This window comes from Salmo salar, chromosome 06, assembly GCF_965601325.2.
Source record: "Salmo salar chromosome 06, fSalSal1, whole genome shotgun sequence".
In the NCBI taxonomy this organism is placed as follows: domain Eukaryota; kingdom Metazoa; phylum Chordata; class Actinopteri; order Salmoniformes; family Salmonidae; genus Salmo; species Salmo salar.
Genome location: NC_138296.1, coordinates 13492501 through 13520000, shown reverse-complemented (window position 1 = coordinate 13520000; position 27500 = coordinate 13492501). Strand labels below are relative to the sequence as shown.

The window sequence follows — 27500 nt, the reverse complement described above, 5'->3', positions numbered from 1 at the left end:
CTAACGTGTAAATGAATGAAAAGCCCTTTTACTGAATAAAACATCCACACATCACTTTCATGTCTTTCCCTCTGGCTGACTGATTGGCTCAGGGAAGCCCCAACAACGCTGTAATACTACACCTAACAGAAACCCCCTCAGCTGTCCTACTACAGAACACCCCCCCCCCCAGCTGTCCTACTACAGAACAACCCCCCCTCCCCCAGCTGTCCTACTACAGAACACCCCCTCCCGCGCCCCACTCAGCTGTCCTACTACAGAACACCCACCCCCCCTCAGCTGTCCTACTACAGAACACCCACCCCCCCTCAGCTGTCCTACTACAGAAACACCCACCCCCCCTCAGCTGTCCTACTACAGAACACCCCCCCCCCCCTCAGCTGTCCTACTACAGAACACCCACCCCCCTCAGCTGTCCTACTACAGAACACCCCCCCCCCCCTCAGCTGTCCTACTACAGAACACCCACCCCCCTCAGCTGTCCTACTACAGAACACCCCCCCCCTCCCAGCTGTCCTACTACAGAACACCCACCCCCCTCAGCTGTCCTACTACAGAACACCCCCCCCCTCCCAGCTGTCCTACTACAGAACACCCACCCCCCCTCAGCTGTCCTACTACAGAACACCCCCCCCTCCTCAGCTGTCCTACTACAGAACACCCACCCCCCTCCCAGCTGTCCTACTACAGAACACCCCCCCCCCCTCCCAGCTGTCCTACTACAGAACACCCACCCCCCTCCCAGCTGTCCTACTACAGAACACCCCCCCCCCTCCCAGCTGTCCTACTACAGAACACCCCCCCCTCCCAGCTGTCCTACTACAGAACACCCCCCCCCCTCCCAGCTGTCCTACTACAGAACACCCACCCCCCTCCCAGCTCTCCTACTACAGAACACCCCCCCCTCCCCCTCAGCTGTCCTACTACAGAAACACCCACCCCCCTCCCAGCTGTCCTACTACAGAACACCCCCCCTCCCCCTCAGCTGTCCTACTACAGAACACCCCCCCCTCAGCTGTCCTACTACAGAACACCCCCCCTCAGCTGTCCTACTACAGAACACCCCCCCCCTCAGCTGTCCTACTACAGAACACCCCCCCCCCTCAGCTGTCCTACTACAGAACACCCCCCCCCTCAGCTGTCCTACTACAGAACACCCACCCCCCCTCCCAGCTGTCCTACTACAGAACACCCACCCCCCTCCCAGCTGTCCTACTACAGAACACTCCCCCCCAGCTGTCCTACTACAGAACACCCCCCCTCCCCCTCAGCTGTCCTACTACAGAACACCCACCCCCCCTCCCAGCTGTCCTACTACAGATCACTCCCCCCAGCTGTCCTACTACAGAACACCCCCCCCTCCCCCTCAGCTGTCCTACTACAGAACACCCCCCTCCCAGCTGTCCTACTACAGATCACTCCCCCCCAGCTGTCCTACTACAGAACACCCCCCCTCCCCCCTCAGCTGTCCTACTACAGAACACCCCCCCAGCTGTCCTACTACAGAACACCCCCCCTCAGCTGTCCTACTACAGAACACCCCCCCTCAGCTGTCCTACTACAGAACACCCCCCCCCCCCTCAGCTGTCCTACTACAGAACACCCACCCCCCCTCAGCTGTCCTACTACAGAACACCCCCCCCCCCAGCTGTCCTACTACAGAACACCCCCCCTCCCCCAGCTGTCCTACTACAGAACACCCCCCCCCCCCCTCAGCTGTCCTACTACAGAACACCCACCCCCCCTCAGCTGTCCTACTACAGAACACCCACCAGCTGTCCTACTACAGAACACCCACCCCCCTCAGCTGTCCTACTACAGCACACCCCCCCCCCCCCAGCCTGTCCTACTACAGAACACCCACCCCCCTCAGCTGTCCTACTACAGAACACCCCCCCCCCCCCAGCTGTCCTACTACAGAACACCCACCCCCCCTCAGCTGTCCTACTACAGAACACCCCCCCTCCCAGCTGTCCTACTACAGAACACCCACCCCCCTCAGCTGTCCTACTACAGAACACCCCCCCCTCCCAGCTGTCCTACTACAGAACACGCCAACCCCCCCCCTCAGCTGTCCTACTACAGAACACCCCCCCCCTCCCAGCTGTCCTACTACAGAACACCCACCCCCCTCCCAGCTGTCCTACTACAGAACACCCCCCCCCCTCCCAGCTGTCCTACTACAGAACACCCACCCCCCCTCCCAGCTGTCCTACTACAGAACACCCCCCCCCCCTCCCAGCTGTCCTACTACAGAACACCCCCCCTCCCAGCTGTCCTACTACAGAACACCCCCCCCTCCCAGCTGTCCTACTACAGAACACCCACCCCCCCTCCAGCTGTCCTACTACAGAACACCCCCCCCCTCCCCCTCAGCTGTCCTACTACAGAACACCCACCCCCCTCCCAGCTGTCCTACTACAGAACACCCCCCCTCCCCCCCCCAGCTGTCCTACTACAGAACACCCCCCCTCCCAGCTGTCCTACTACAGAACACCCCCCCTCAGCTGTCCTACTACAGAACACCCCCCCTCAGCTGTCCTACTACAGAACACCCCCCCCCTCAGCTGTCCTACTACAGAACACCCCCCCCTCAGCTGTCCTACTACAGAACACCCACCCCCCTCCCAGCTGTCCTACTACAGAACACCCACCCCCCTCCCAGCTGTCCTACTACAGAACACTCCCCCCAGCTGTCCTACTACAGAACACCCCCCCCTCCCCCTCAGCTGTCCTACTACAGAACACCCACCCCCCTCCCAGCTGTCCTACTACAGATCACTCCCCCCAGCTGTCCTACTACAGAACACCCCCCCTCCCCCTCAGCTGTCCTACTACAGAACACCCCCCTCCCAGCTGTCCTACTACAGATCACTCCCCCCAGCTGTCCTACTACAGAACACCCCCCCTCCCCCTCAGCTGTCCTACTACAGAACACCCCCCCAGCTGTCCTACTACAGAACACCCCCCCTCAGCTGTCCTACTACAGAACACCCCCCCCTCAGCTGTCCTACTACAGAACACCCCACCCCCCTCCCAGCTGTCCTACTACAGAACACCCCCCCCCTCAGCTGTCCTACTACAGAACACCCCCCCCTCAGCTGTCCTACTACAGAACACCCACCCCCCTCCCAGCTGTCCTACTACAGAACACCCACCCCCCTCCCAGCTGTCCTACTACAGAACACTCCCCCCAGCTGTCCTACTACAGAACACCCCCCCTCCCCCTCAGCTGTCCTACTACAGAACACCCACCCCCCTCCCAGCTGTCCTACTACAGATCACTCCCCCCCAGCTGTCCTACTACAGAACACCCCCCCTCCCCCTCAGCTGTCCTACTACAGAACACCCCCCTCCCAGCTGTCCTACTACAGATCACTCCCCCCAGCTGTCCTACTACAGAACACCCCCCCTCCCCCTCAGCTGTCCTACTACAGAACACCCCCCCAGCTGTCCTACTACAGAACACCCCCCCTCAGCTGTCCTACTACAGAACACCCCCCCTCAGCTGTCCTACTACAGAACACCCACCCCCCTCCCAGCTGTCCTACTACAGATCACTCCCCCCAGCTGTCCTACTACAGAACACCCCCCTCCCCCTCAGCTGTCCTACTACAGAACACCCCCCCCTCAGCTGTCCTACTACAGAACACCCACCCCCCTCCCAGCTGTCCTACTACAGAACAGCCACCCCCCACCCAGCGGTCCTACTACAGAACACCCACCCCCCTCCCAGCTCTCCTACTACAGATCACTCCCCCCAGCTGTCCTACTACAGAACACCCCCCCTCCCCCTCAGCTGTCCTACTACAGAACACCCCCCTCCCAGCTGTCCTACTACAGATCACTCCCCTCAGCTGTACTACTACAGAACACCCCCCCCCCCTCAGCTGTCCTACTACACAACACCCCCCCCTCAGCTGTCCTACTACACAACACCCCCCCTCCCCAGCTGTCCTACTACACAACACCCCCCCCTCCCAGCTGTCCTACTACACAACACCCCCCCTCCCAGCTGTCCTACTACACAACACCCCCCCCTCCCCAGCTGTCCTACTACACAACCCCCCCCCCTCCCCAGCTGTCCTACTACACAACACCCCCCCTCCCCAGCTGTCCTACTACACAACACCCCCCCCCTCCCAGCTGTCCTACTACACAACACCCCCCCCCCTCCCAGCTGTCCTACTACAGAACACCCCCCTCCCAGCTGTCCTACTACAGATCACTCCCCCCCCCCAGCTGTCCAACTACAGATCACTCCCCCCCCCCCAGCTGTCCTACTACAGAACACCCCCCCCCCCAGCTGTCCTACAACAGAACACCCCCCCCCCCAGCTGTCCTACAACAGAACACCCCCCCCCCCAGCTGTCCTACTACAGAACACCCCCCCAGCTGTCCTACCACTGAACAACACCCCCACAGCTGTCCTACTACAGAACACCCCCCCCCAGCTGTCCTACTACAGAACACCCCCCCCCAGCTGTCCTACTACAGATCACTCCCCCCAGCTGTCATACTCCAGAACACCCCCCCAGCTGTTCTACCACTGAACAACACCCCCCAGCTGTCCTACTACAGATCACTTCCCCCCAGCTGTCCTACTACAGAACACCCCCCCCAGCTGTCCTACTACAGAACACCCCCCCCCAGCTGTCCTACTACAGAACACCCCCCCCCCAGCTGTCCTACAACAGAACACCCCCCCCCCCAGCTGTCCTACAACAGAACACCCCCCCAGCTGTCCTACTACTGAACACTCCCCCCCAGCTGTCCTACTACTGAACACTCCCCCAGCTGTCCTACAACAGAACACCCCCCCAGCTGTCCTACGACAGAACACCCCCACATGTCCTACGACAGAACACCCCCCCCCCAGCTGTCCTACTACAGAACACCCACTCAGCTGTCCTACTACAGAACACCCCCCCAGCTGTTCTACCACTGAACAACACCCCCCCAGCTGTTCTACCACTGAACAACACCCCCCCAGCTGTTCTACCACTGAACAACACCCCCCAGCTGTCGTACTACAGATCACTCCCCTCCCAGCTGTCCTACTACTGAACACTCCCCCCCAGCTGTCCTACTACTGAACACTCCCCCCCAGCTGTCCTACTACTGAACACTCCCCCCCAGCTGTCCTACCACTGAACAACACTCCCCCAGCTGTCCTACTACAGAACACCCCCCCAGCTGTCCTCCTACAGAACACCCCCCCAGCTGTCCTCCTACAGAACACCCCCCCAGCTGTCCTCCTACAGAACACCCCCCCAGCTGTCCTCCTACAGAACACCCCCCCCAGCTGTCCTACTACAGAACACCCCCCCAGCTGTCCTACTACAGAACACCCCCCCAGCTGTCCTACTACAGAACACCCACCCAGCTGTCCTACTACAGAACACCCACCCAGCTGTCCTACTACAGAACACCCCCCCAGCTGTCCTACTACAGAACACCCCCCCCAGCTGTCCTACTACAGAACACCCCCCCAGCTGTCCTACTACAGAACACCCCTCCAGCTGTCCTACTACAGAACACCCACCCCCCTCCCAGCTGTCCTACGACAGAACACCCCCCCCCAGCTGTCCTACTACAGAACACCCACTCAGCTGTCCTACTACAGAACACCCCCCCAGCTGTTCTACCACTGAACAACACCCCCCCAGCTGTTCTACCACTGAACAACACCCCCCCAGCTGTTCTACCACTGAACAACACCCCCCAGCTGTCGTACTACAGATCACTCCCCTCCCAGCTGTCCTACTACTGAACACTCCCCCCCAGCTGTCCTACTACTAAACACTCCCCCCCAGCTGTCCTACTACTGAACACTCCCCCCCAGCTGTCCTACTACTGATCACTCCCCCCCAGCTGTCCTACTACTGAACACCCCCCCAGCTGTCCTACTCCAGAACACCCCCCCAGCTGTCCTACCACTGAACAACACTCCCCCAGCTGTCCTACTACAGAACACCCCCCCAGCTGTCCTCCTACAGAACACCCCCCCAGCTGTCCTCCTACAGAACACCCCCCCAGCTGTCCTACTACAGAACACCCCCCCAGCTGTCCTACTACAGAACACCCCCCCAGCTGTCCTACTACAGAACACCCACCCAGCTGTCCTACTACAGAACACCCACCCAGCTGTCCTACTACAGAACACCCCCCCAGCTGTCCTACTACAGAACACCCCCCCCCAGCTGTCCTACTACAGAACACCCCCCCAGCTGTCCTACTACAGAACACCCCTCCAGCTGTCCTACTACAGAACACCCACTCAGCTGTCCTACTACAGAACACCCCCCCAGCTGTTCTACCACTGAACAACACCCCCCCAGCTGTTCTACCACTGAACAACACCCCCCCAGCTGTTCTACCACTGAACAACACCCCCCAGCTGTCGTACTACAGATCACTCCCCTCCCAGCTGTCCTACTACTGAACACTCCCCCCCAGCTGTCCTACTACTGAACACTCCCCCCCCAGCTGTCCTACTACTGATCACTCCCCCCCAGCTGTCCTACTACTGATCACTCCCCCCCAGCTGTCCTACTACTGAACACCCCCCCAGCTGTCCTACTCCAGAACACCCCCCCAGCTGTCCTACCACTGAACAACACTCCCCCAGCTGTCCTACTACAGAACACCCCCCCAGCTGTCCTCCTACAGAACACCCCCCCAGCTGTCCTCCTACAGAACACCCCCCCAGCTGTCCTACTACAGAACACCCCCCCAGCTGTCCTACTACAGAACACCCCCCCAGCTGTCCTACTACAGAACACCCACCCAGCTGTCCTACTACAGAACACCCACCCAGCTGTCCTACTACAGAACACCCCCCCAGCTGTCCTACTACAGAACACCCCCCCAGCTGTCCTACTACAGAACACCCCCCCAGCTGTCCTACTACAGAACACCCCTCCAGCTGTCCTACTACAGAACACCCACCCCCCTCCCAGCTGTCCTACTACAGATCACTCCCCCCAGCTGTCCTACTACAGAACACCCCCCCTCCCCCTCAGCTGTCCTACTACAGAACACCCCCCTCCCAGCTGTCCTACTACAGAACACCCCCCATCCCCCTCAGCTGTCCTACTACAGAACACCCCCCCAGCTGTCCTACTACAGAACACCCCCCCTCAGCTGTCCTACTACAGAACACCCACCCCCCTCCCAGCTGTCCTACTACAGAACACCCACCCCCCTCCCAGCTGTCCTACTACAGAACACCCACCCCCCTCCCAGCTGTCCTACTACAGAACACCCACCCCCCTCCCAGCTGTCCTACTACAGAACACCCACCCCCCTCCCAGCTGTCCTACTACAGAACACTCTCCCCAGCTGTCCTACTACACAACACCCCCCTCTCCCCAGCTGTCCTACTACACAACACCCCCCCCCTCCCAGCTGTCCTACTACACAACACCCCCCCCTCCCAGCTGTCCTACTACAGATCACTCCCCCCTCCCAGCTGTCCTACTACAGATCACTCCCCCCTCCCAGCTGTCCTACTACAGATCACTCCCCCCAGCTGTCCTACTACAGAACACCCCCCCCAGCTGTCCTACTACAGAACACCCCCCCCAGCTGTCCTACTACAGAACACCCCCCCAGCTGTCCTACTACAGAACACCCCCCCTAGCTGTCCTACTACAGACCACTTCCCCCCAGCTGTCCTACTCCAGAACACCCCCCCAGCTGTTCTACCACTGAACAACACCCCCCAGCTGTCCTACTACAGAACACCCACCCCCCTCCCAGCTGTCCTACTACAGATCACTCCCCCCAGCTGTCCTACTACAGAACACCCCCCCTCCCCCTCAGCTGTCCTACTACAGAACACCCCCCTCCCAGCTGTCCTACTACAGAACACCCCCCATCCCCCTCAGCTGTCCTACTACAGAACACCCCCCCAGCTGTCCTACTACAGAACACCCCCCCTCAGCTGTCCTACTACAGAACACCCCCCCCCTCAGCTGTCCTACTACAGAACACCCACCCCCCTCCCAGCTGTCCTACTACAGAACACCCACCCCCCTCCCAGCTGTCCTACTACAGAACACCCACCCCCCTCCCAGCTGTCCTACTACAGAACACCCACCCCCCTCCCAGCTGTCCTACTACAGAACACCCACCCCCCTCCCAGCTGTCCTACTACAGAACACCCACCCCCCTCCCAGCTGTCCTACTACAGAACACTCTCCCCAGCTGTCCTACTACACAACACCCCCCTCTCCCCAGCTGTCCTACTACACAACACCCCCCCCTCCCAGCTGTCCTACTACACAACACCCCCCCCTCCCAGCTGTCCTACTACAGATCACTCCCCCCTCCCAGCTGTCCTACTACAGATCACTCCCCCCTCCCAGCTGTCCTACTACAGATCACTCCCCCCAGCTGTCCTACTACAGAACACCCCCCCCAGCTGTCCTACTACAGAACACCCCCCCCCAGCTGTCCTACTACAGAACACCCCCCCAGCTGTCCTACTACAGAACACCCCCCCTAGCTGTCCTACTACAGACCACTTCCCCCCAGCTGTCCTACTCCAGAACACCCCCCCAGCTGTTCTACCACTGAACAACACCCCCCAGCTGTCCTACTACAGATCACTCCCCCCCCAGCTGTCCTACTACAGAACACCCCCCCCCCCAGCTGTCCTACTACAGAACACCCCCCCCCCCAGCTGTCCTACAACAGAACACCCCCCCAGCTGTCATACTACTGAACACTCCCCCCCCCAGCTGTCCTACAACAGAACACCCCCCCCCAGCTGTCCTACAACAGAACACCCCCCCCCCAGCTGTCCTACTACTGAACACTCCCCCCCAGCTGTCCTACTGCTGAACACTCCCCCAGCTGTCCTACTACAGAACACCCCCCCAGCTGTCCTACTACAGAACACCTCCACCTGTCCTACTACAGAACCCCCCCTACCTGTCCTACTACAGAACACCCCCCCAAGCTGTCCTACTATAGAACACCCACTCAGCTGTCCTACTACAGAACACCCCCCAGCTGTTCTACCACTGAACAACACCCCCCAGCTGTTCTACCACTGAACAACACCCCCCAGCTGTCCTACTACAGATCACTCCCCCCCCAGCTGTCCTACTACTGAACACTCCCCCCCAGCTGTCCTACTACTGAACACCCCCCCCAGCTGTCCTACAACAGAACACCCCCCCAGCTGTCCTACTACTGAACACTCCCCCCCAGCTGTCCTACTCCAGAACACCCCCCCAGCTGTCCTACTACAGAACACCCCCCCCCCCCAGCTGTCCTACTACAGAACACCCCCCCCCCCAGCTGTCCTACTACAGAACACCCCCCCCCAGCTGTCCTACTACAGAACACCCCCCCCAGCTGTCCTACTACAGAACACCCCCCCAGCTGTCCTACTACAGAACACCCCCTCAGCTGTCCTACTACAGAACACCCCCCCAGCTGTCCTACTACAGAACACCCACCCCCAGCTGTCCTACTACAGAACACCCACCCCCAGCTGTCCTACTACAGAACACCCACCCCCAGCTGTCCTACTACAGAACACCCACCCCCAGCTGTCCTACTACAGAACACCCACCCCCAGCTGTCCTACTACAGAACACCCACCCCCAGCTGTCCTACTACAGAACACCCAACCCCAGCTGTCCTACTACAGAACACCCAACCCCAGCTGTCCTACTACAGAACACCCAACCCCAGCTGTCCTACTACAGAACACCCCCCCCCCAGCTGTCCTACAACAGAACACCCCCCCCAGCTGTCCTACAACAGAACACCCCCCCCCCAGCTGTCCTACTACTGAACACTCCCCCCCAGCTGTCCTACTGCTGAACACTCCCCCAGCTGTCCTACTACAGAACACCCCCCCAGCTGTCCTACTACAGAACACCCCCCCAGCTGTCCTACTACAGAACACCTCTACCTGTCCTACTACAGAACCCCCCCTACCTGTCCTACTACAGAACACCCCCCCAAGCTGTCCTACTATAGAACACCCACTCAGCTGTCCTACTACAGAACACCCCCCAGCTGTTCTACCACTGAACAACACCCCCCAGCTGTTCTACCACTGAACAACACCCCCCAGCTGTCCTACTACAGATCACTCCCCCCCCAGCTGTCCTACTACTGAACACTCCCCCCCAGCTGTCCTACTACTGAACACCCCCCCCAGCTGTCCTACAACAGAACACCCCCCCAGCTGTCCTACTACTGAACACTCCCCCCCAGCTGTCCTACTCCAGAACACCCCCCCAGCTGTCCTACTACAGAACACCCCCCCCCCCCCAGCTGTCCTACTACAGAACACCCCCCCCCCCAGCTGTCCTACTACAGAACACCCCCCCCCCCCAGCTGTCCTACTACAGAACACCCCCCCCCCAGCTGTCCTACTACAGAACACCCCCCCCAGCTGTCCTACTACAGAACACCCCCCCAGCTGTCCTACTACAGAACACCCCCCCAGCTGTCCTACTACAGAACACCCCCTCAGCTGTCCTACTACAGAACACCCCCCCAGCTGTCCTACTACAGAACACCCACCCCCAGCTGTCCTACTACAGAACACCCACCCCAGCTGTCCTACTACAGAACACCCACCCCCAGCTGTCCTACTACAGAACACCCACCCCCAGCTGTCCTACTACAGAACACCCACCCCCAGCTGTCCTACTACAGAACACCCAACCCCAGCTGTCCTACTACAGAACACCCAACCCCAGCTGTCCTACTACAGAACACCCCCCCCTCCAGCTGTCCTACTACAGAACACCCCCCCCTCCAGCTGTCCTACTACAGAACACCCCCCCAGCTGTCCTACTACACCCTACAGAATAGAGCCATGAAAACCTGTCAGAATCAACAGCTTGTACATGGATCAAGGAGAGGAGAATCCTATCACAGACACTGATGTCTTCACAGAGACTGATGTCCCCAGAGTGGAGATAAAACATCGGGACCGCCAGCTGTTGCCACGGCAACTATTGTATCTGAGGGCAGCAGCTCTGGTCAACCTGTGGCTCTGGAGACCTTTATAAATGGACCAGGACAGAAGGAAGGAGGCATGCACGTACGCAAGCACACAAACACCTATACATCCCCTCTGAGCTGAAACCAATCCACTTTTGAGTGGAACTTAATCAAATCCACCAAGCAGCTGTCTGTCACAAAATGAAATGACTTGTTGAAATCTAATTTGCGGAAGACGTCTCCTCTCGCTCTTTCTCTCTTCTTCTCTGCATCTCTTCTAAATCCTCAACATACATGATACATAGCTCTCCTCCACTTTGACAAGGTGCGAGTTCAAAATTGCACCCCATTACCCATAGGGCCTTGGTCAAAAGTTAGATCTTACCAAATGTCCAGTTAAGGGTTTCTGCTTGTATTAGAGGTCGGCCGATTAATTAGGGCCAATTTCATGTTTTCATAACAATCAGTAATCGGCATTTTTGGACACCGATTACGGCCGATTACATTGCACTCCACGAGGAGACTGCGAAGCAGGCTGACTACATGTTACGAGAGTGCAGCAAGGAGCCAAGGTAAGTTGCTAGCTAGCATTAAAGTTATCTTATAAAAAACAATCAATCTTCACATAATCACTAGTTAACTACACATGGTTGATATTACTAGTTTAACTAGCGTGTCCTGCGTTGCAAATAATCAATGCGGTGCCTGTCAATTTATCATCAAATCACAGCCTACTTCACCAAACGGGGGATGATTTAACAAAAGCGCATTCGCGAAAAAAGAACTGTCGTTGCACCAATGTTCCTAACCATAAACATCAACGCCTTTCTTAAAATCAATACACAGAAGAATATTTTTTTTAACCTGCATATTTAGTTAAAATAAATGCATGTTAGCAGGCAATATTAACGAGGGAAATTGTCACTTCTCTTGCGTTCAGTGCAAGCAGAGTCAGGGTATATGCAACAGTTTGGGCCGCCTGGCTTGTTGCGAACTGTGTGAAGATAATTTCTTCCTAACGAAGACCGTAATTCATTTGCCAGAATTTTACATAATTATGACAAAACATTGAAGGTTGTGCAGTGTAACAGGAATATTTAGACTTAGGGTTGCCACCCGTTCGATGAAATACGGAACGTTTCCGTATTTCACTGAAAGAATAAACGTTTTGTTTTCGAAATGATCGTTTCCAGATTTTACCATATTAATGACCTAAGGCTAAATCTGTGTGTTTATTATATTATAATTAAGTCTATGATTTGATAGAGCAGTCTGACTAAGCTGTGGTAGGCAGCAGCACGCTCGTAAGCATTCATTCAAACAGCCCTTTACTGGTTTGCCAGCAGCTCTTAGCAATGCTGGGATGCACAGCACTGTTTATGACTTCAAGCCTATCAACTCCTGAGATTAGCCTGGTAATACTAAAGTGCCTATAAGAACACCCAAAAGTCAAAGGTATATGAAATACAAATGGTATAGAAAGAAATAGTCCTGGAATTCCTATAATAACTACAACCTAAAACTTCTTACCTGGGAATATTGAAGACTCAATATCCTGGATCCACCAGCTTTCATATGTTCTCATGTTCTGAGCAAGGAACTTAAACGTTAGCTTTCTTACATGGCACATATTGCACTTTTACTTTCTTCTCCAACACATTGTTTTTGCATTAATTAAACCAAATTGAACATGTTTCATTATTTATTTGAGACTAAATAGATCTTTATCTATTATATTAAGTTAAAATAAAAGTGTTCATTCAGTATTGTTGTAATTGTCATTATTACAAAAATATATAAAAATAAATAATAATAAATACATTTAAAAAAATGCCCGATTCATCGGTATGGGCTTTTTTTGGTCCTCCAATAATCAGTATCGGCGTTGAAAAAAAAAAAAACAAAAAAAAAAATAATAATAATAATAAAATTAAAATAAATAAATAAATAAACAAAATAAAATCGGTCGACCTCTAGCTTGTCTGATCTAAATGTATATTATTTTATGATGATATCATCCATCTTTTCATATTTGTCAAATGGCTGTGTTGGTTGGTACATTTTCCCTTTAAAATTCCTTCTAAATCAGAAAATTGACAAAATTCAATGGATGTCAATCAACAAAGAAATAAGAATATGTTGAAGGCTATAGGTGCAGATGAATGAACGGCCCACTTATCTGTCTGTAGGTGTACTGACGAGAAGGCACACAAAGGTACGTACAATTGGTATGTCACATAATGTTATGCAGATCACATGTAGGCCATCATCACATTTGTATTAATGGTTTCTCTAAAACCTTCTAGCAGTAGTCATCTTCCTCCTCTCTGACCTCTTCAACGAAGATCCCAGAGCTCTCTACGTTATGGACAAGATGTGTGTATGAAAACCAGTCAAAAGCGAACAATGTTTTCATTCACATTTACAACAAAAACCAAGGTTTGAATACTGTCATGTGTACGTTTTGTTACTCATCTGTATAATTCATATTTTTGTTTTCACAGACTTCACCCTCCCTACACCTCTGATGAATAGAACAGGAAAGCTGTTCCATCACCGTGCACTGAAAACTCATTCTGGCTGTGGATACCAAGGTTACCAACACATTAACACGCCAGAGGATAAACTGATTGGACTTGGGGCTCTGCTGGGAGTTTACCTCATATTTCGATTTTTGAATTCTGCTTTTCCACTAAAATCATAAAACACTAAAATATTTTGCTATGGTTGTTGTTATTCATATTAATAATAATAGTGGTGGGTAAAAAAAAAAGACCCCTAAAAGGTTATTTGAGGAACCATTAAGGGGGTTCTTTGAAGAACTTAGAGGTTCCCCCACAGTTCAATTTGAGGAATCCCTAAAAGATCTTCCAGGAAGCTTTTCTTTTTAGAGTGTATGAGTGACCCCACAATGCTGACTGCGTGGAAAACAAAGACTGGGTCATCTCTCTACAGACCTGACATTACTGTGACACAAACACAGGAAGTGACAGTGTGTGTGTTGGCCAGCAGGAGAGCCCAGTTAACCACCCCTTTAGGTCCAGGGAAGGGAAAGAGATATGTGGCAGCTGATAGACACGGACAAACTGACTTACAGTACAAACACTAAGACAAGCATTGGCCAGCATTGAATACCTCTTTAGTTCCAGGGACGGGCAGGACACAACATCCTGACAGCTGATAGGCTACTACTCACCCATGTCCTTGGATCCCTGGCTCTCACTGGCTAGCTCTCCCATCCTCACCAGGGCATCAAAGTAGCCCTTAGCAGCAAATGTCACATCTGGGGACAGAGGAAGAACAGCATGAGATCAGGGTCAGAGGTAGAGAGGTGGAGGGCAACTCCGTAGCCTATAAAGCAGCACACACACACACACACACACACACATGTTCGCACGCATCCTCACGTCGAGAGAGAGGACGATGCTACAGTAGTAATGGTGTGTGTCATGTGGAGAGAGAGGACGATGCTACAGTAGTAATGGTGTGTGTCATGTGGAGAGAGAGGACGATGCTACAGCAGTAATGGTGTGTGTCATGTAGAGAGAGGACGACGCTACAGCAGTAATGGTGTGTGTCATGTAGAGAGAGGACGATGCTACAGCAGTAATGGTGTGTGTCATGTAGAGAGAGAGGACGATGCTACAGTAGTAATGGTGTGTGTCATGTGGAGAGAGAGGACGATGCTACAGTAGTAATGGTGTGTGTCATGTGGAGAGAGAGGACGATGCTACAGTAGTAATGGTGTGTCACGTCGCTCCTGGGCGGCTGCAGGCACAGGCCCCATCTGTCACACATATTGGTGGATAATTCACCTCCTAACCAAACCAGCTCTCCTGCCAGCCATCACTACTGACTGGTAATTATTACTTTCTCATCTAACACAGCTAGATTGATGGACAGTTCACCATCCTCCCAGGTTGCTGTTGTCACTCACTGGGGACAGGCAGAAAGGAAGCAGCTAGCTGGATCCTGAACCAACCTGTTATTATGGCCTGTCTAGTGCAGCTAGCCGGATCCTGAACAACGTGTTATTATGGCCTGTCTAGTGCAGCTAGCCGGATCCTGAACAACGTGTTATTATGGCCTGTCTAGTGCAGCTAGCCGGATCCTGAACAACGTGTTATTATGGCCTGTCTAGTGCAGCTAGCCGGATCCTGAACAACGTGTTATTATGGCCTGTCTAGTGCAGCTAGCCGGATCCTGAACAACGTGTTATTATGGCCTGTCTAGTGCAGCTAGCCGGATCCTGAACCACGTGTTATTATGGCCTGTCTAGTGCAGCTAGCCGGATCCTGAACAACGTGTTATTATGGCCTGTCTAGTGCAGCTAGCCGGATCCTGAACAACGTGTTATTATGGCCTGTCTAGTGCAGCTAGCCGGATCCTGAACAACGTGTTATTATGGCCTGTCTAGTGCAGCTAGCCGGATCCTGAACAACGTGTTATTATGGCCTGTCTAGTGCAGCTAGCTGGATCCTGAACAACGTGTTATTATGGCCTGTCTAGTGCAGCTAGCTGGATCCTGAACAACGTGTTATTATGGCCTGTCTAGTGCAGCTAGCTGGATCCTGAACAACGTGTTATTATGGCCTGTCTAGTGCAGCTAGCTGGATTCAACCTAGACCAGACCTGCTGCTGTGGCTGTCAACATTTACAGGGGACTGACAGGCTGTGAGAAGTGAGAAGCAGAGTGGGCCAGAGTCAGACACCACTGCTGCCTGGCAACCTGCCGCTCCCCAAGCAGCCAGACAGAAGCAGTGGCCAACTCTGGCCCGAGTCTGACTGAACATGAACAAACCAGCCCACTATCCATCATCACTGACAGTGGACAAGCAGACTGACTGACTGACTGGCAGCAACGGTGGCTAACTCTGGCCCGCCTGTACAACTCCTCACTTGTCATATCCAGCTCAGCACAGCTGGTAGGGGAATCTGGGTTCAGATGGCTATTGTTCTGGATTGGAAGACTTGTTCCAGCCTGCCTTGTGTAAGAGCTGGAGCAGTGGTTTGTATTAGCTGTATTGATTGACAGTAGAATGGAGATGAGGATTGAGTAGGTTTGTTTCATCTCTTAAGGTGATTGATTAGGTTACTGGTCTTTTCTAGTTTAAAGACCCCATGTAGTCTTTTCATTTGATTTTTGAATCATCACTGTATGTCTAATAAATCTGTTTATTTCATGACAATAACAAATATATATTGAATACTTTATTTCCCTGTGCCTCCTTTTGCCATTGAAATGCTCAGTCTGATTATGTCGGCGTGTTGATATAAACGTGATGAAGAGGGACAGACAGGACCACCGTAATGAAGAGGGACAGACAGGACCACCGTAATGAAGAGGGACAGACAGGACCACCGTAATGAAGAGGGACAGACAGGACCACCGTAATGAAGAGGGACAGACAGGACCACCGTAATGAAGAGGGACAGACAGGACCACCGTAATGAAGAGGGACAGACAGGACCACCGTAATGAAGAGGGACAGACAGGACCACCGTAATGAAGAGGGACAGACAGGACCAACGTAATGAAGAGGGACAGACAGGACCAACGTAATGAAGAGGGACAGACAGGACCAACGTAATGAAGAGGGACAGACAGGACCACCGTAATGAAGAGGGACAGACAGGACCACCGTAATGAAGAGGGACAGACAGGACCACCGTAATGAAGAGGGACAGACAGGACCACCGTAATGAAGAGGGACAGACAGGACCAACATAATGAAGAGGGACAGACAGGACCAACATAATGAAGAGGGACAGACAGGACCACCGTAATGAAGAGGGACAGACAGGACCAACGTAATGAAGAGGGACAGACAGGACCAACGTAATGAAGAGGGACAGACAGGACCACCGTAATGAAGAGGGACAGACAGGACCACCGTAATGAAGAGGGACAGACAGGACCACCGTAATGAAGAGGGACAGACAGGACCACCGTAATGAAGAGGGACAGACAGGACCACCGTAATGAAGAGGGACAGACAGGACCACCGTAATGAAGAGGGACAGACAGGACCACCGTAATGAAGAGGGACAGACAGGACCACCGTAATGAAGAGGGACAGACAGGACCACCGTAATGAAGAGGGACAGACAGGACCACCGTAATGAAGAGGGACAGACAGGACCACCGTAATGAAGAGGGACAGACAGGACCACCGTAATGAAGAGGGACAGACAGGACCACCGTAATGAAGAGGGACAGACAGGACCAACGTAATGAAGAGGAACAGACAGGACCAACGTAATGAAGAGGGACAGACAGGACCACCGTAATGAAGAGGGACAGACAGGACCAACGTAATGAAGAGGAACAGACAGGACCAACGTAATGAAGAGGGACAGACAGGACCAACGTAATGAAGAGGGACAGACAGGACCACCGTAATGAAGAGGGACAGACAGGACCAACATAATGAAGAGGGACAGACAGGACCAACATAATGAAGAGGGACAGACAGGACCAACATAATGAAGAGGGACAGACAGGACCAACATAATGAAGAGGGACAGACAGGACCACCGTAATGAAGAGGGACAGACAGGACCACCGTAATGAAGAGGGACAGACAGGACCACCGTAATGAAGAGGGACAGACAGGACCACCGTAATGAAGAGGGACAGACAGGACCAACGTAATGAAGAGGGACAGACAGGACCAACGTAATGAAGAGGGACAGACAGGACCAACGTAATGAAGAGGGACAGACAGGACCACCGTAATGAAGAGGGACAGACAGGACCACCGTAATGAAGAGGGACAGACAGGACCACCGTAATGAAGAGGGACAGACAGGACCACCGTAATGAAGAGGGACAGACAGGACCACCGTAATGAAGAGGGACAGACAGGACCACCGTAATGAAGAGGGACAGACAGGACCAACATAATGAAGAGGGACAGACAGGACCACCGTAATGAAGAGGGACAGACAGGACCACCGTAATGAAGAGGGACAGACAGGACCACCGTAATGAAGAGGGACAGACAGGACCACCGTAATGAAGAGGGACAGACAGGACCACCGTAATGAAGAGGGACAGACAGGACCACCGTAATGAAGAGGGACAGACAGGACCACCGTAATGAAGAGGGACAGACAGGACCAACGTAATGAAGAGGGACAGACAGGACCACCGTAATGAAGAGGAACAGACAGGACCACCGTAATGAAGAGGGACAGACAGGACCACCGTAATGAAGAGGGACAGACAGGACCACCGTAATGAAGAGGGACAGACAGGACCACCGTAATGAAGAGGGACAGACAGGACCACCGTAATGAAGAGGGACAGACCAGAGGATTAGGGTCTATGACTGGGCAGCAGACAGCGGGTGGGGGAGAGAAGGGTCAGACAGGGTAGTGATCCACCACTTCCTAGCTACCTTAGCATAGAGAGGACACCATCTACCTCAGGGTTAGGACACAACTCCCTTGACATGCAGAATTCCAAATGGACTCCTATATCCCCAGCCAACAGAAGAGTCCTTTCCAGGGGGTGAACTTGTACATCAAGCTACCTCACATTACAAAAACAAGACAGACTCCTGCCCTATGGGCCGTTGAGGCTCAGACTAAAGCTTTGTTACTTACTACTGACGAACACAACCATATGGATTTACAGCATGTGTCCACCCACGCCCCCTCCTCTTCACTCGCCTCTTAATGGCCTAACTGGCCTGGGCCAATCGTCTAGGTCTCCCTGTTAGACCTGTCCAGCCTGCCAGGAACAGATAAACTGGCATGGGCCAATCCTCCAGGTCTCCCTGTTAGACCTGTCCAGCCTACCAGGAACAGATAAACTGGCCTGGGGTGAGGGGTCAGAGACCAGCCAGTCAGAGGAGCTACATCCCCCTGACCCACCAACCCACTGCAGAGGGCAGACTCCTTCATGGATTATTAACCCACTGCAGAGGGCAGACTCCTTCATGGATTATTCTCCCACTGCAGAGGGCAGACTCCTTCATGGATTATTAACCCACTGCAGAGGGCAGACTCCTTCATGGATTATTCTCCCACTGCAGAGGGCAGACTCCTTCATGGATTATTCTCCCACTGCAGAGGGCAGACTCCTTCATGGATTATTATCTCACTGCAGAGGGCAGACTCCTTCGTGGATTATTAACCCACTGCAGAGGGCAGACTCCTTCATGGATTATTCTCCCACTGCAGAGGGCAGACTCCGTCATGGATTATTCTCCCACTGCAGGGGGCAGACTCCTTCATGGATTATTATCTCACCAAGTTATCTGGATATATCCAGTGTTGAGGAGACAGTGATAGACTCTTCTGTCAGGTAATGTGTTCTTGTGTCAGTGGTGTGTATTGGGGTGTTGACAGACCTGACCTACAGTACAAAGTGAGAGATATCTGAGCAAGTTGAACCTAACTACATTCTGTCCTCTGTGGGAGGCCTTCCCTGTAGCTCAGTCTGGTAGAGCATGGCTGTTTGCAACGCCAGGGTTGTGGGTTCGATTCCCACGGGGGGCCAGCAAAAAAACACATGTATGAAATTGTATGAAATGTATGCATTCACTACTGTACAGTCGCTCTGGATACAGAGCGTCTGCTAAATGACTACACATGTAAATGTAAAAACATGTGTGGTACAGGCCATCTGTACTCGTCTGCTCTCCAAACACTCCTTCACCTCTTTAGTAAACACCACAGGAGTGCACACACACACACACACACACACACACACACTTCCATTGTGTATCAGATCTTTTATAGTGAACTGTCCATCACTCCACCAGAGGTACACAGTGCTCCATCTCTGCTCTGATTAGGACCCAGCTGTCGATTGTACTGCTGCTCTGATTAGGACCCAGCCGTTGATTTTACTGCTGCTCTGCTCTGAAACACACCTCTCTGTCTGAGTCCCAAACAACACCCTATTCCCTCTGGTCTAAAGTAGTGCACTATGTAGGGAATAGGATACCATTTGGGAAACACCCTCCCTCCTGAGGCTGTGCCAGGGGCTGCAGACCAGATGATAAGACTGGCTGTGTGACTGCTACGGTGTCAGGATGACAAATATAATCTTTCTTTAAATGAGACGGCACAAAGGAGACTGGGAGCAGGAGGCTGGTGACTGGCTGCCTAGACCTGGAGAGGAGAGGGAGAGGAGAGGGAGGAGAGGAGAGGAGCGAGGGAGGCTGGTGACTGGCTGCCTAGACCTGGAGAGGAGAGGAGAGAGGAGTGGGAGGAGAGGAGAGAGTAGGAGGCTGGTGACTGGCTGCCTAGACCTGGAGAGGAGAGGAGAGAGGAGTGGGAGGAGAGGAGAGAGTAGGAGGCTGGTGACTGGCTGCCTAGACCTGGAGAGGAGAGGAGAGAGGAGTGGGAGGAGAGGAGAGAGTAGGAGGCTGGTGACTGGCTGCCTAGACCTGGAGAGGAGAGGGAGAGGAGTGGGAGGAGAGGAGAGAGTAGGAGGCTGGTGACTGGCTGCCTAGACCTGAAGAGGAGAGAAGAGAGGAGAGGGAGGAGAGGAGAGAGTAGGAGGCTGGTGACTGGCTGCCTAGACCTGGAGAGGAGAGGAGAGGAGAGGAGAAGAGAGAGGAGTGAGAGGAGAGGAGCGAGTAGGAGGCTGGTGACTGGCTGCCTAGACCTGGAGAGGAGAGGGAGAGGAGTGGGAGGAGAGGAGAGAGTAGGAGGCTGGTGACTGGCTGCCTAGACCTGGAGAGGAGAGGGAGAGGAGTGGGAGGAGAGGAGAGAGTAGGAGGCTGGTGACTGGCTGCCTAGACCTGGAGAGGAGAGAAGAGAGGAGAGGGAGGAGAGGAGAGAGTAGGAGGCTGGTGACTGGCTGCCTAGACCTGGAGAGGAGAGGAGAGAGTGACAGCAGGAGAAAGAGAGAGCGAGGTGAAGAACAGACGACAAACAGAGGAGAATAACAGGCCACAGAAACAGATTAGAGGAGAGGAAGAATAGAACACTCACTGGATAGGGCCTTCTCATAGCTCTTCCCCATGGCAACGAAGTTCCGCAAGCAGGGGTTGAACTGTTCCATGATGGACTGAAAGAGAGAGAAGGGAGGGGAGTTTGTTAGAGGAGAAACAGACAATAGCAGTAGAACTGACATACTACTAGAGTGGCCATAAATACACACGCACACACACTTGCCCACTTGCTTGCCTACACACGCGTGCGCTTGCCCACACACATAATAAATAATCGTAGGGACACAGCACTTCTCAATTTCTAGAATAACCATGTTGAATCAATAGTCCACCTACAGTGCTTTTCAACATGTTCTGTTATCAATGACTGTAGCAGGGGAGGAGAGGAATAGGGAGGGAGGGAGGGGTGCCATTGATTATGTAGGTGGAATGAGAGAGACTGCAGAGGACTGAAATAATGCTGTGGTCTTTCTGCATAGTATTACATGGAAAGCACAGTGGAGGCTGCAGAGAGGAGGACAGTTGGAATGGAGTAAATGGGGTGGCATCAAACAAATGGAATACCATTCCACTCACTCAACTCCAGCCATTACAACAAGCCCATCCTCCCCAATTAAGATGCCACCAACCTCCTGTGATGGAAACAGAGGTGTGGATAAGGAATAACAACGTACACTATATATACAGAATAACATGCCCAGTCTTCTCTCTACAATGACAATGCAACCATCACTATAAACACGGAACAGGCTTGACATCTCCCATCCACACCTCCTCCTTCCTCTTCCTCCCTCCAGGGTTTCTTCCAATTAGTCTAGTCCCAGTCTGACAGGTGTGTAAAGGCAGCTACTCCAAGCAGTCCCCCTGCTTCCTCAGTCCCTGTCCATACTGCTGGCAGGTCCATAGTACTGTACCTTACTCTGCTGTAGTTATCCAATTATAATACCCTGCAATGGTAACAATGTGTTCTAGGGTGAAAAATCCTTCAGTATCTGCACACCATAATGTGTAAACCACTACAGTTTGGAAAGTCATTTGTGATTCCTTACATCACTGTGTAGCCTGTTAAACCAAGGTCAGTGCAGTCGCTCTTCAGGTCCACTAACTCCCTCCCTGGACACTGATTGGCTGACACCAGTTCCCTGGGCACTGATTGGCTGACACCAGAGGTCACCTTCCTGGTTCTGCCAAACTTTCTGAACGTTCAGTAAAACTGGGTCTGGCCCTGAGGGGAACGGACTGGAGGAGAGAGACTTAGCGGGACGGAGCAAAACAGTGCACAGGGCCAGGAGTGGTGGCTCAGCGTTATCAGCATATGCAGCAAACAGACACTCACGCATGCAGACAGGTGCGCACACGCACACACACACAGAGACAGAGCGTCAGAGTGAGTATCAATCTAACCGATTTTATAATGCCCTTTTTCACAAAGTGCTTTTACAGAACACATGAAGTAGATGAGATAGGAAGATAACTACTGCTGCTACTGAAACACAGCCCTGCCTGAGAGCACTAGATCTAACAGTACGGCAAACAGCCATCTTCACAGGTAGATGAAGGTTGATGTATTCAATGCAAAGGAGAGCTAGAGGCAGGCTTAGATATTTTCCATGTAAGCAGGGAATGATAATTGTCTCAGGTAGACAGAGACATCTAGATGTTACAGTAAGGTAAAGGATCCTCCTCACAGGTAGACAGAGACATCTAGATGTTACAGTAAGGTAAAGGATCCTCCTCACAGGTAGACAGCGACATCTAGATGTTACAGTAAGGTAAAGGATCCTCCTCACAGGTAGACAGAGACATCTAGATGTTACAGTAAGGTAAAGGATCTATGGGATTAAGGTCTGGAGACTGGCTCGGCCACTCCAGGACCTTAATGCGCTTCTTCTTGAGCCACTCCTTTGTTGCCTTGGCCGTGTGTTTTGGGTCATTGTCATGCTGGAATACCCATCCACGACCCATTTTCAATGCCCTGGCTGAGGGAAGGAGGTTCTCACCCAAGATTTGACGGTACCATCGTCCCTTTGATGCAGTGAAGTTGTCCTGTCCACTTAGCAGAAAAACACCTCCAAAGTATAATATTTCCACCTCCATGTTTGACGGTGGGGATGGTGTTCTTGGGGTCATAGGCAGCATTCCTCCTCCTCCAAACACGGCGGGTTGAGTTGATGCCAAAAAAGCTCAATTTTGGTCTCATCTGACCACAACACTTTCACCCAGTTGTCCTCTGAATCATTCAGATGTTCATTGGCAAACTTCAGACGGGCATGTATATGTGCTTTCTTGAGCAGGGGGACCTTGGGGGCGCTGCAGGATTTCAGTCCTTCACGGTGTAGTGTGTTGCCAATTGTTTTCTTGGTGACTATGGTCCCAGCTGCCTTGAGATCATTGACAAGATCCTCCCATGTAGTTCTGGGCTGATTCCTCACCGTTCTCATGATCATTGCAACTCCACGAGGTGAGATCTTGCATGGAGCCCCAGGCCGAGGGAGATTGACAGTTCTTTTGTGTTTCTTCCATTTGCGGATAATCGCACCAACTGTTGTCACCTTCTCATCAAGCTGCTTGGCGATGGTCTTGTAGCCCATTCCAGCCTTGTGTAGGTCTACAGTCTTGTCCCTGACATCCTTGGAGAGCTCTTTGGTCTTAGCCATGGTGGAGAGTTTGGAATCTTATTGATTGAGTGCTTCTGTGGACAGGTGTCTTTTATACAGGTAACAAACTGAGATTAGGAGCACTCCCTTTAAGAGTGTGCTCCTAATCTCAGCTCGTTACCTGTATAAAAGACACCTGGGAGCCAGAAATCTTTCTGATAGAGAGGGGGTCAAATACTTATTTCCCTCGTTAAAATGAAAATCAATTTATAACATTTTTGACATGCGTTTTTCTGGACTTTCTTGTTGTTATTCGGTCTCTCACTGTTCAAATAAACCTACCATTAAAATTATAGACTGATCCTTTCTTTGTCAGTGGGCAAACGTACAAAATCAGCAGGGGATCAAATACTTTTTCTCCCTCACTGTATAAAAGGAAATCACTACATCCTTTGCATAGAGTTGATTGTGGCCTGTGGAATTTTGTCCCACTCCTCTTCAATGGCTGTGCGAAGTTGCTTGATATTGGCAGGAACTGAAAGAAAGACACCAAAAGAAAGATGCCCAGGGTCCCTGCTCATCTGTGTGAACGTGCCTTAGGCAGGCTGCAAGGAGGCATGAGGACTGCAGATGTGGCCAGGGCAATAAATAGCAATGTCCGTACTATGAGACGCCTAAGACAGCGCTACAGGGAGACAGGACGGACAGCTGATCGTCCTCGCAGTGGCAGACCACGTGTAACAACACCTGCACAGGATCGATACATCCAAACATCACACCTGCAGGACAGGTACAGGATGGCAACAACAACTGTCCGAGTTACATCAGGAACACACAATCCCTCCATCAGTGCTCAGACTGTCCGCAATAGGCTGAGAGAGGCTGGACTGAGGGCTTGTAGACCTGTTGTAAGGCAGGTCCTCACCAGCAACAACGTCGCCTATGAGAACAAACCCATCGTCGCTGGACCAGACAGGACTGGTAAAAAGGGCTCTTCACTGACGAGTCGCAGTTTTGTCTCACCAGGGGTGATGGTCGGATTCGCGTTTATCGTCGAAGGAATGAGTGTTACACCGAGGCCTGTACTCTGGAGCGGGATCGACTTGGAGGTGGAGGGTCCGTCATGGTCTGGGGTTGTGTGTCACAGCATCATCGGACTGAGCTCGTTGTCATTGCAGGCAATCTCAACACTGTGCGTTACAGGGAAGACATCCTCCTCCCTCATGTGGTAGCCTTCCTGCAGGCTCATCCTGACATGACCCTCCAGCATGACAATGCCACCAGCCATACTGCTCGTTCTGTGCGTGATTTCATGCAAGACAGGAATGTCAGTGTTCTGCCATGGCCAGCGAAGAGCTCGGATCTCAATCCCATTGAGCACGTCTGGGACCTGTTGGATCGGAGGGTGAGGGCTAGGGCCATTCCCCCCAGAAATGTCCGGGAACTTGCAGGTGCCTTGGTGGAAGTGTGGGGTAACATCTCACAGCAAGAACTGGGAAATCTGGTGCAGTCCATGAAGAGGAGATGCACTGCAGTACTTAATGCAACTGGTGGCCCCACCAGATACTGACTGTTACTTTGATTTTGACCCCCCCTTTGTTCAGGGACACATCATTCCATTTCTGTTAGTCACATGTCTGTGGAACTTGTTCAGTTTATGTCTCAGTTGTTGAATCTTATGTTCATACAAATATTTACACATGTTAAGTTTGCTGGAAATAAACGCAGTTGACAGTGAGAGGACGGTTCTTTTTTTGCTGAGTTTACAATGACATGAAAATAAGTGATTCCAGTACATTGCCACCAGCTGATTATGACCTGGGGAAATCACCTCACAATCACAACTGACATGTAAAACAACATACTCCTGTCCCTCCAAATGACTGACACACACATGTAGTGATACACACAGTTCCCTCTGAGGAAGATAAACCACAACACTCCCCACAGGGGACCTGCTCATGTTGATTCCTCTCTCCCCCTTTTCTCTTTCGGTCTCGGTTCTCTCTCTCCCCCTTTTCTCTTTCGGTCTCGGTCCTCTTTCGGTCTCGGTCCTCTTTCGGTCTCGGTCCTCTTTCGGTCTCGGTTCTTATGTAAGGCATTGACAGGGGATCTGACACACACACAGCTTTGTAAACAGTGGTAGAGTGTTGTTGACTGGTAGGATGATTACATAAAGCAGAGTCCACTACAGTCCAGCACAGCAGAGTCCACTACAGTCCAGCACAGCAGAGTCCACTACAGTCCAGCACAGCAGAGTCCACTACAGTCCAGCACAGCAGAGTCCACTACAGTCCAGCACAGCATAGTCCACTACAGTCCAGCACAGCAGAGTCCACTACAGTCCAGCACAGCATAGTCCACTACAGTCCAGCACAGCAGAGTCCACTACAGTCCAGCACAGCAGAGTCCACTACAGTCCAGCACAGCAGAGTCCACTACAGTCCAGCACAGCAGAGTCCACTACAGTCCAGCACAGCAGAGTCCACTACAGTCCAGCACAGCAGGGTCCACTACAGTACAGCACAGCAGAGTCCACTACAGTACAGCACAGCAGAGTCCACTACAGTACAGCAGAGCAGCAGTATTGCACGCTGGCTCCCACAGAGACACACACATGCTCCCAGAGATAAGGCACAGCTGTGGGACACAAAGGGGGTGGAGAAGACCCACCCTCCTAGAGAGAAGGCATAGTCTCCCCTAACCCCCTGTTTCCCCCACCCACCATCCCGTCTCCCCCACCATCCCCCCCCCCCCACCCACCATCCTGTCTCCCCTACCACCCCGTCTCCCCCACCCTTCATCCTGTCTCCCCTTCACCCCGTCTCCCCCACCCCCCACCATCCCGTCTCCCCCACCCATCATCCCGTCTCCCCTACCCCCCCCCCCCCCCGTCTCCCCCACCCACCATCCTGTCTCCCCTACCATCCCGTCTCGCCCACCCCCCCCATCCCGTCTCCCCAACCCACCGTCCTGTCTCCCCTACCACCCCGTCTCCCCCACCATCCCGTCTCCGTTACCCACCATCCCCACCATCCGTCTCCCCCACCATCCCTCTCCCCCGTCTCCCCCACCATCCCGTCTACCCCCCCCCCCCCCCCGTCTCCCTCCCTCTCCCCCACCACCCGTCTCGCCAGAGAACACACACACCACTACAGTAAAGACAGGAAGCCAGAGAACACACACACCACTACAGTAAAGACAGGAAGCCAGAGAACACACACACCACTACAGTAAAGACAGGAAGCCAGAGAACACACACACCACTACAGTAAAGACAGGAAGCCAGAGAACACACACACCACTACAGTAAAGACAGGAAGCCAGAGAACACACACACCACTACAGTAAAGACAGGAAGCCAGAACACACACACCACTACAGTAAAGACAGGAAGCCAGAGAACACACACACCACTACAGTAAAGACAGGAAGACAGAACACACACACCACTACAGTAAAGACAGGAAGACAGAACACACACACCACTACAGTAAAGACAGGAAGACAGAACACACACACCACTACAGTAAAGACAGGAAGACAGAACACACACACCACTACAGTAAAGACAGGAAGCCAGAGAACACACACACCACTACAGTAAAGACAGGAAGACAGAACACACACACCACTACAGTAAAGACAGGAAGCCAGAGAACACACACACCACTACAGTAAAGACAGGAAGACAGAACACACACACCACTACAGTAAAGACAGGAAGACAGAACACACACACCACTACAGTAAAGACAGGAAGCCAGAGAACACACACACCACTACAGTAAAGACAGGAAGACAGAACACACACACCACTACAGTAAAGACAGGAAGCCAGAGAACACACACACCACTACAGTAAAGACAGGAAGACAGAACACACACACCACTACAGTAAAGACAGGAAGCCAGAGAGGAAGAAGAACACCAGAATAGTGTAAAGGAAATCAGGCTACAGTAGGTGTTCTCCTTCATACAAAGACTTGTTGGTACCTCTGGCTCTCCT

The 27500-nt window shown here is 52.7% G+C and overlaps 1 protein-coding gene across 4 annotated transcripts in view; it reads right to left on the bottom strand.

Annotated features, from left to right (window-relative positions):
- LOC106606286 (BAR/IMD domain-containing adapter protein 2) overlaps positions 1 to 27500 on the bottom strand; it is a 263933-nt gene that overhangs the window by 208305 nt on the left and 28128 nt on the right. For 3 of the 4 annotated variants that reach the window (XM_014202430.3, XM_014202428.3, XM_014202429.3), the window contains exons 2-3: positions 20935 to 21010; positions 14177 to 14263 (exon numbers count right to left, since the gene is read on the bottom strand). In XM_014202430.3, coding sequence (XP_014057905.1) covers positions 14177 to 14263; positions 20935 to 21010 — 163 coding nt within the window. The remainder of the gene's footprint in view (positions 1 to 14176; positions 14264 to 20934; positions 21011 to 27500) is intronic. The other variant, XM_082976331.1, reaches the window with a different exon arrangement.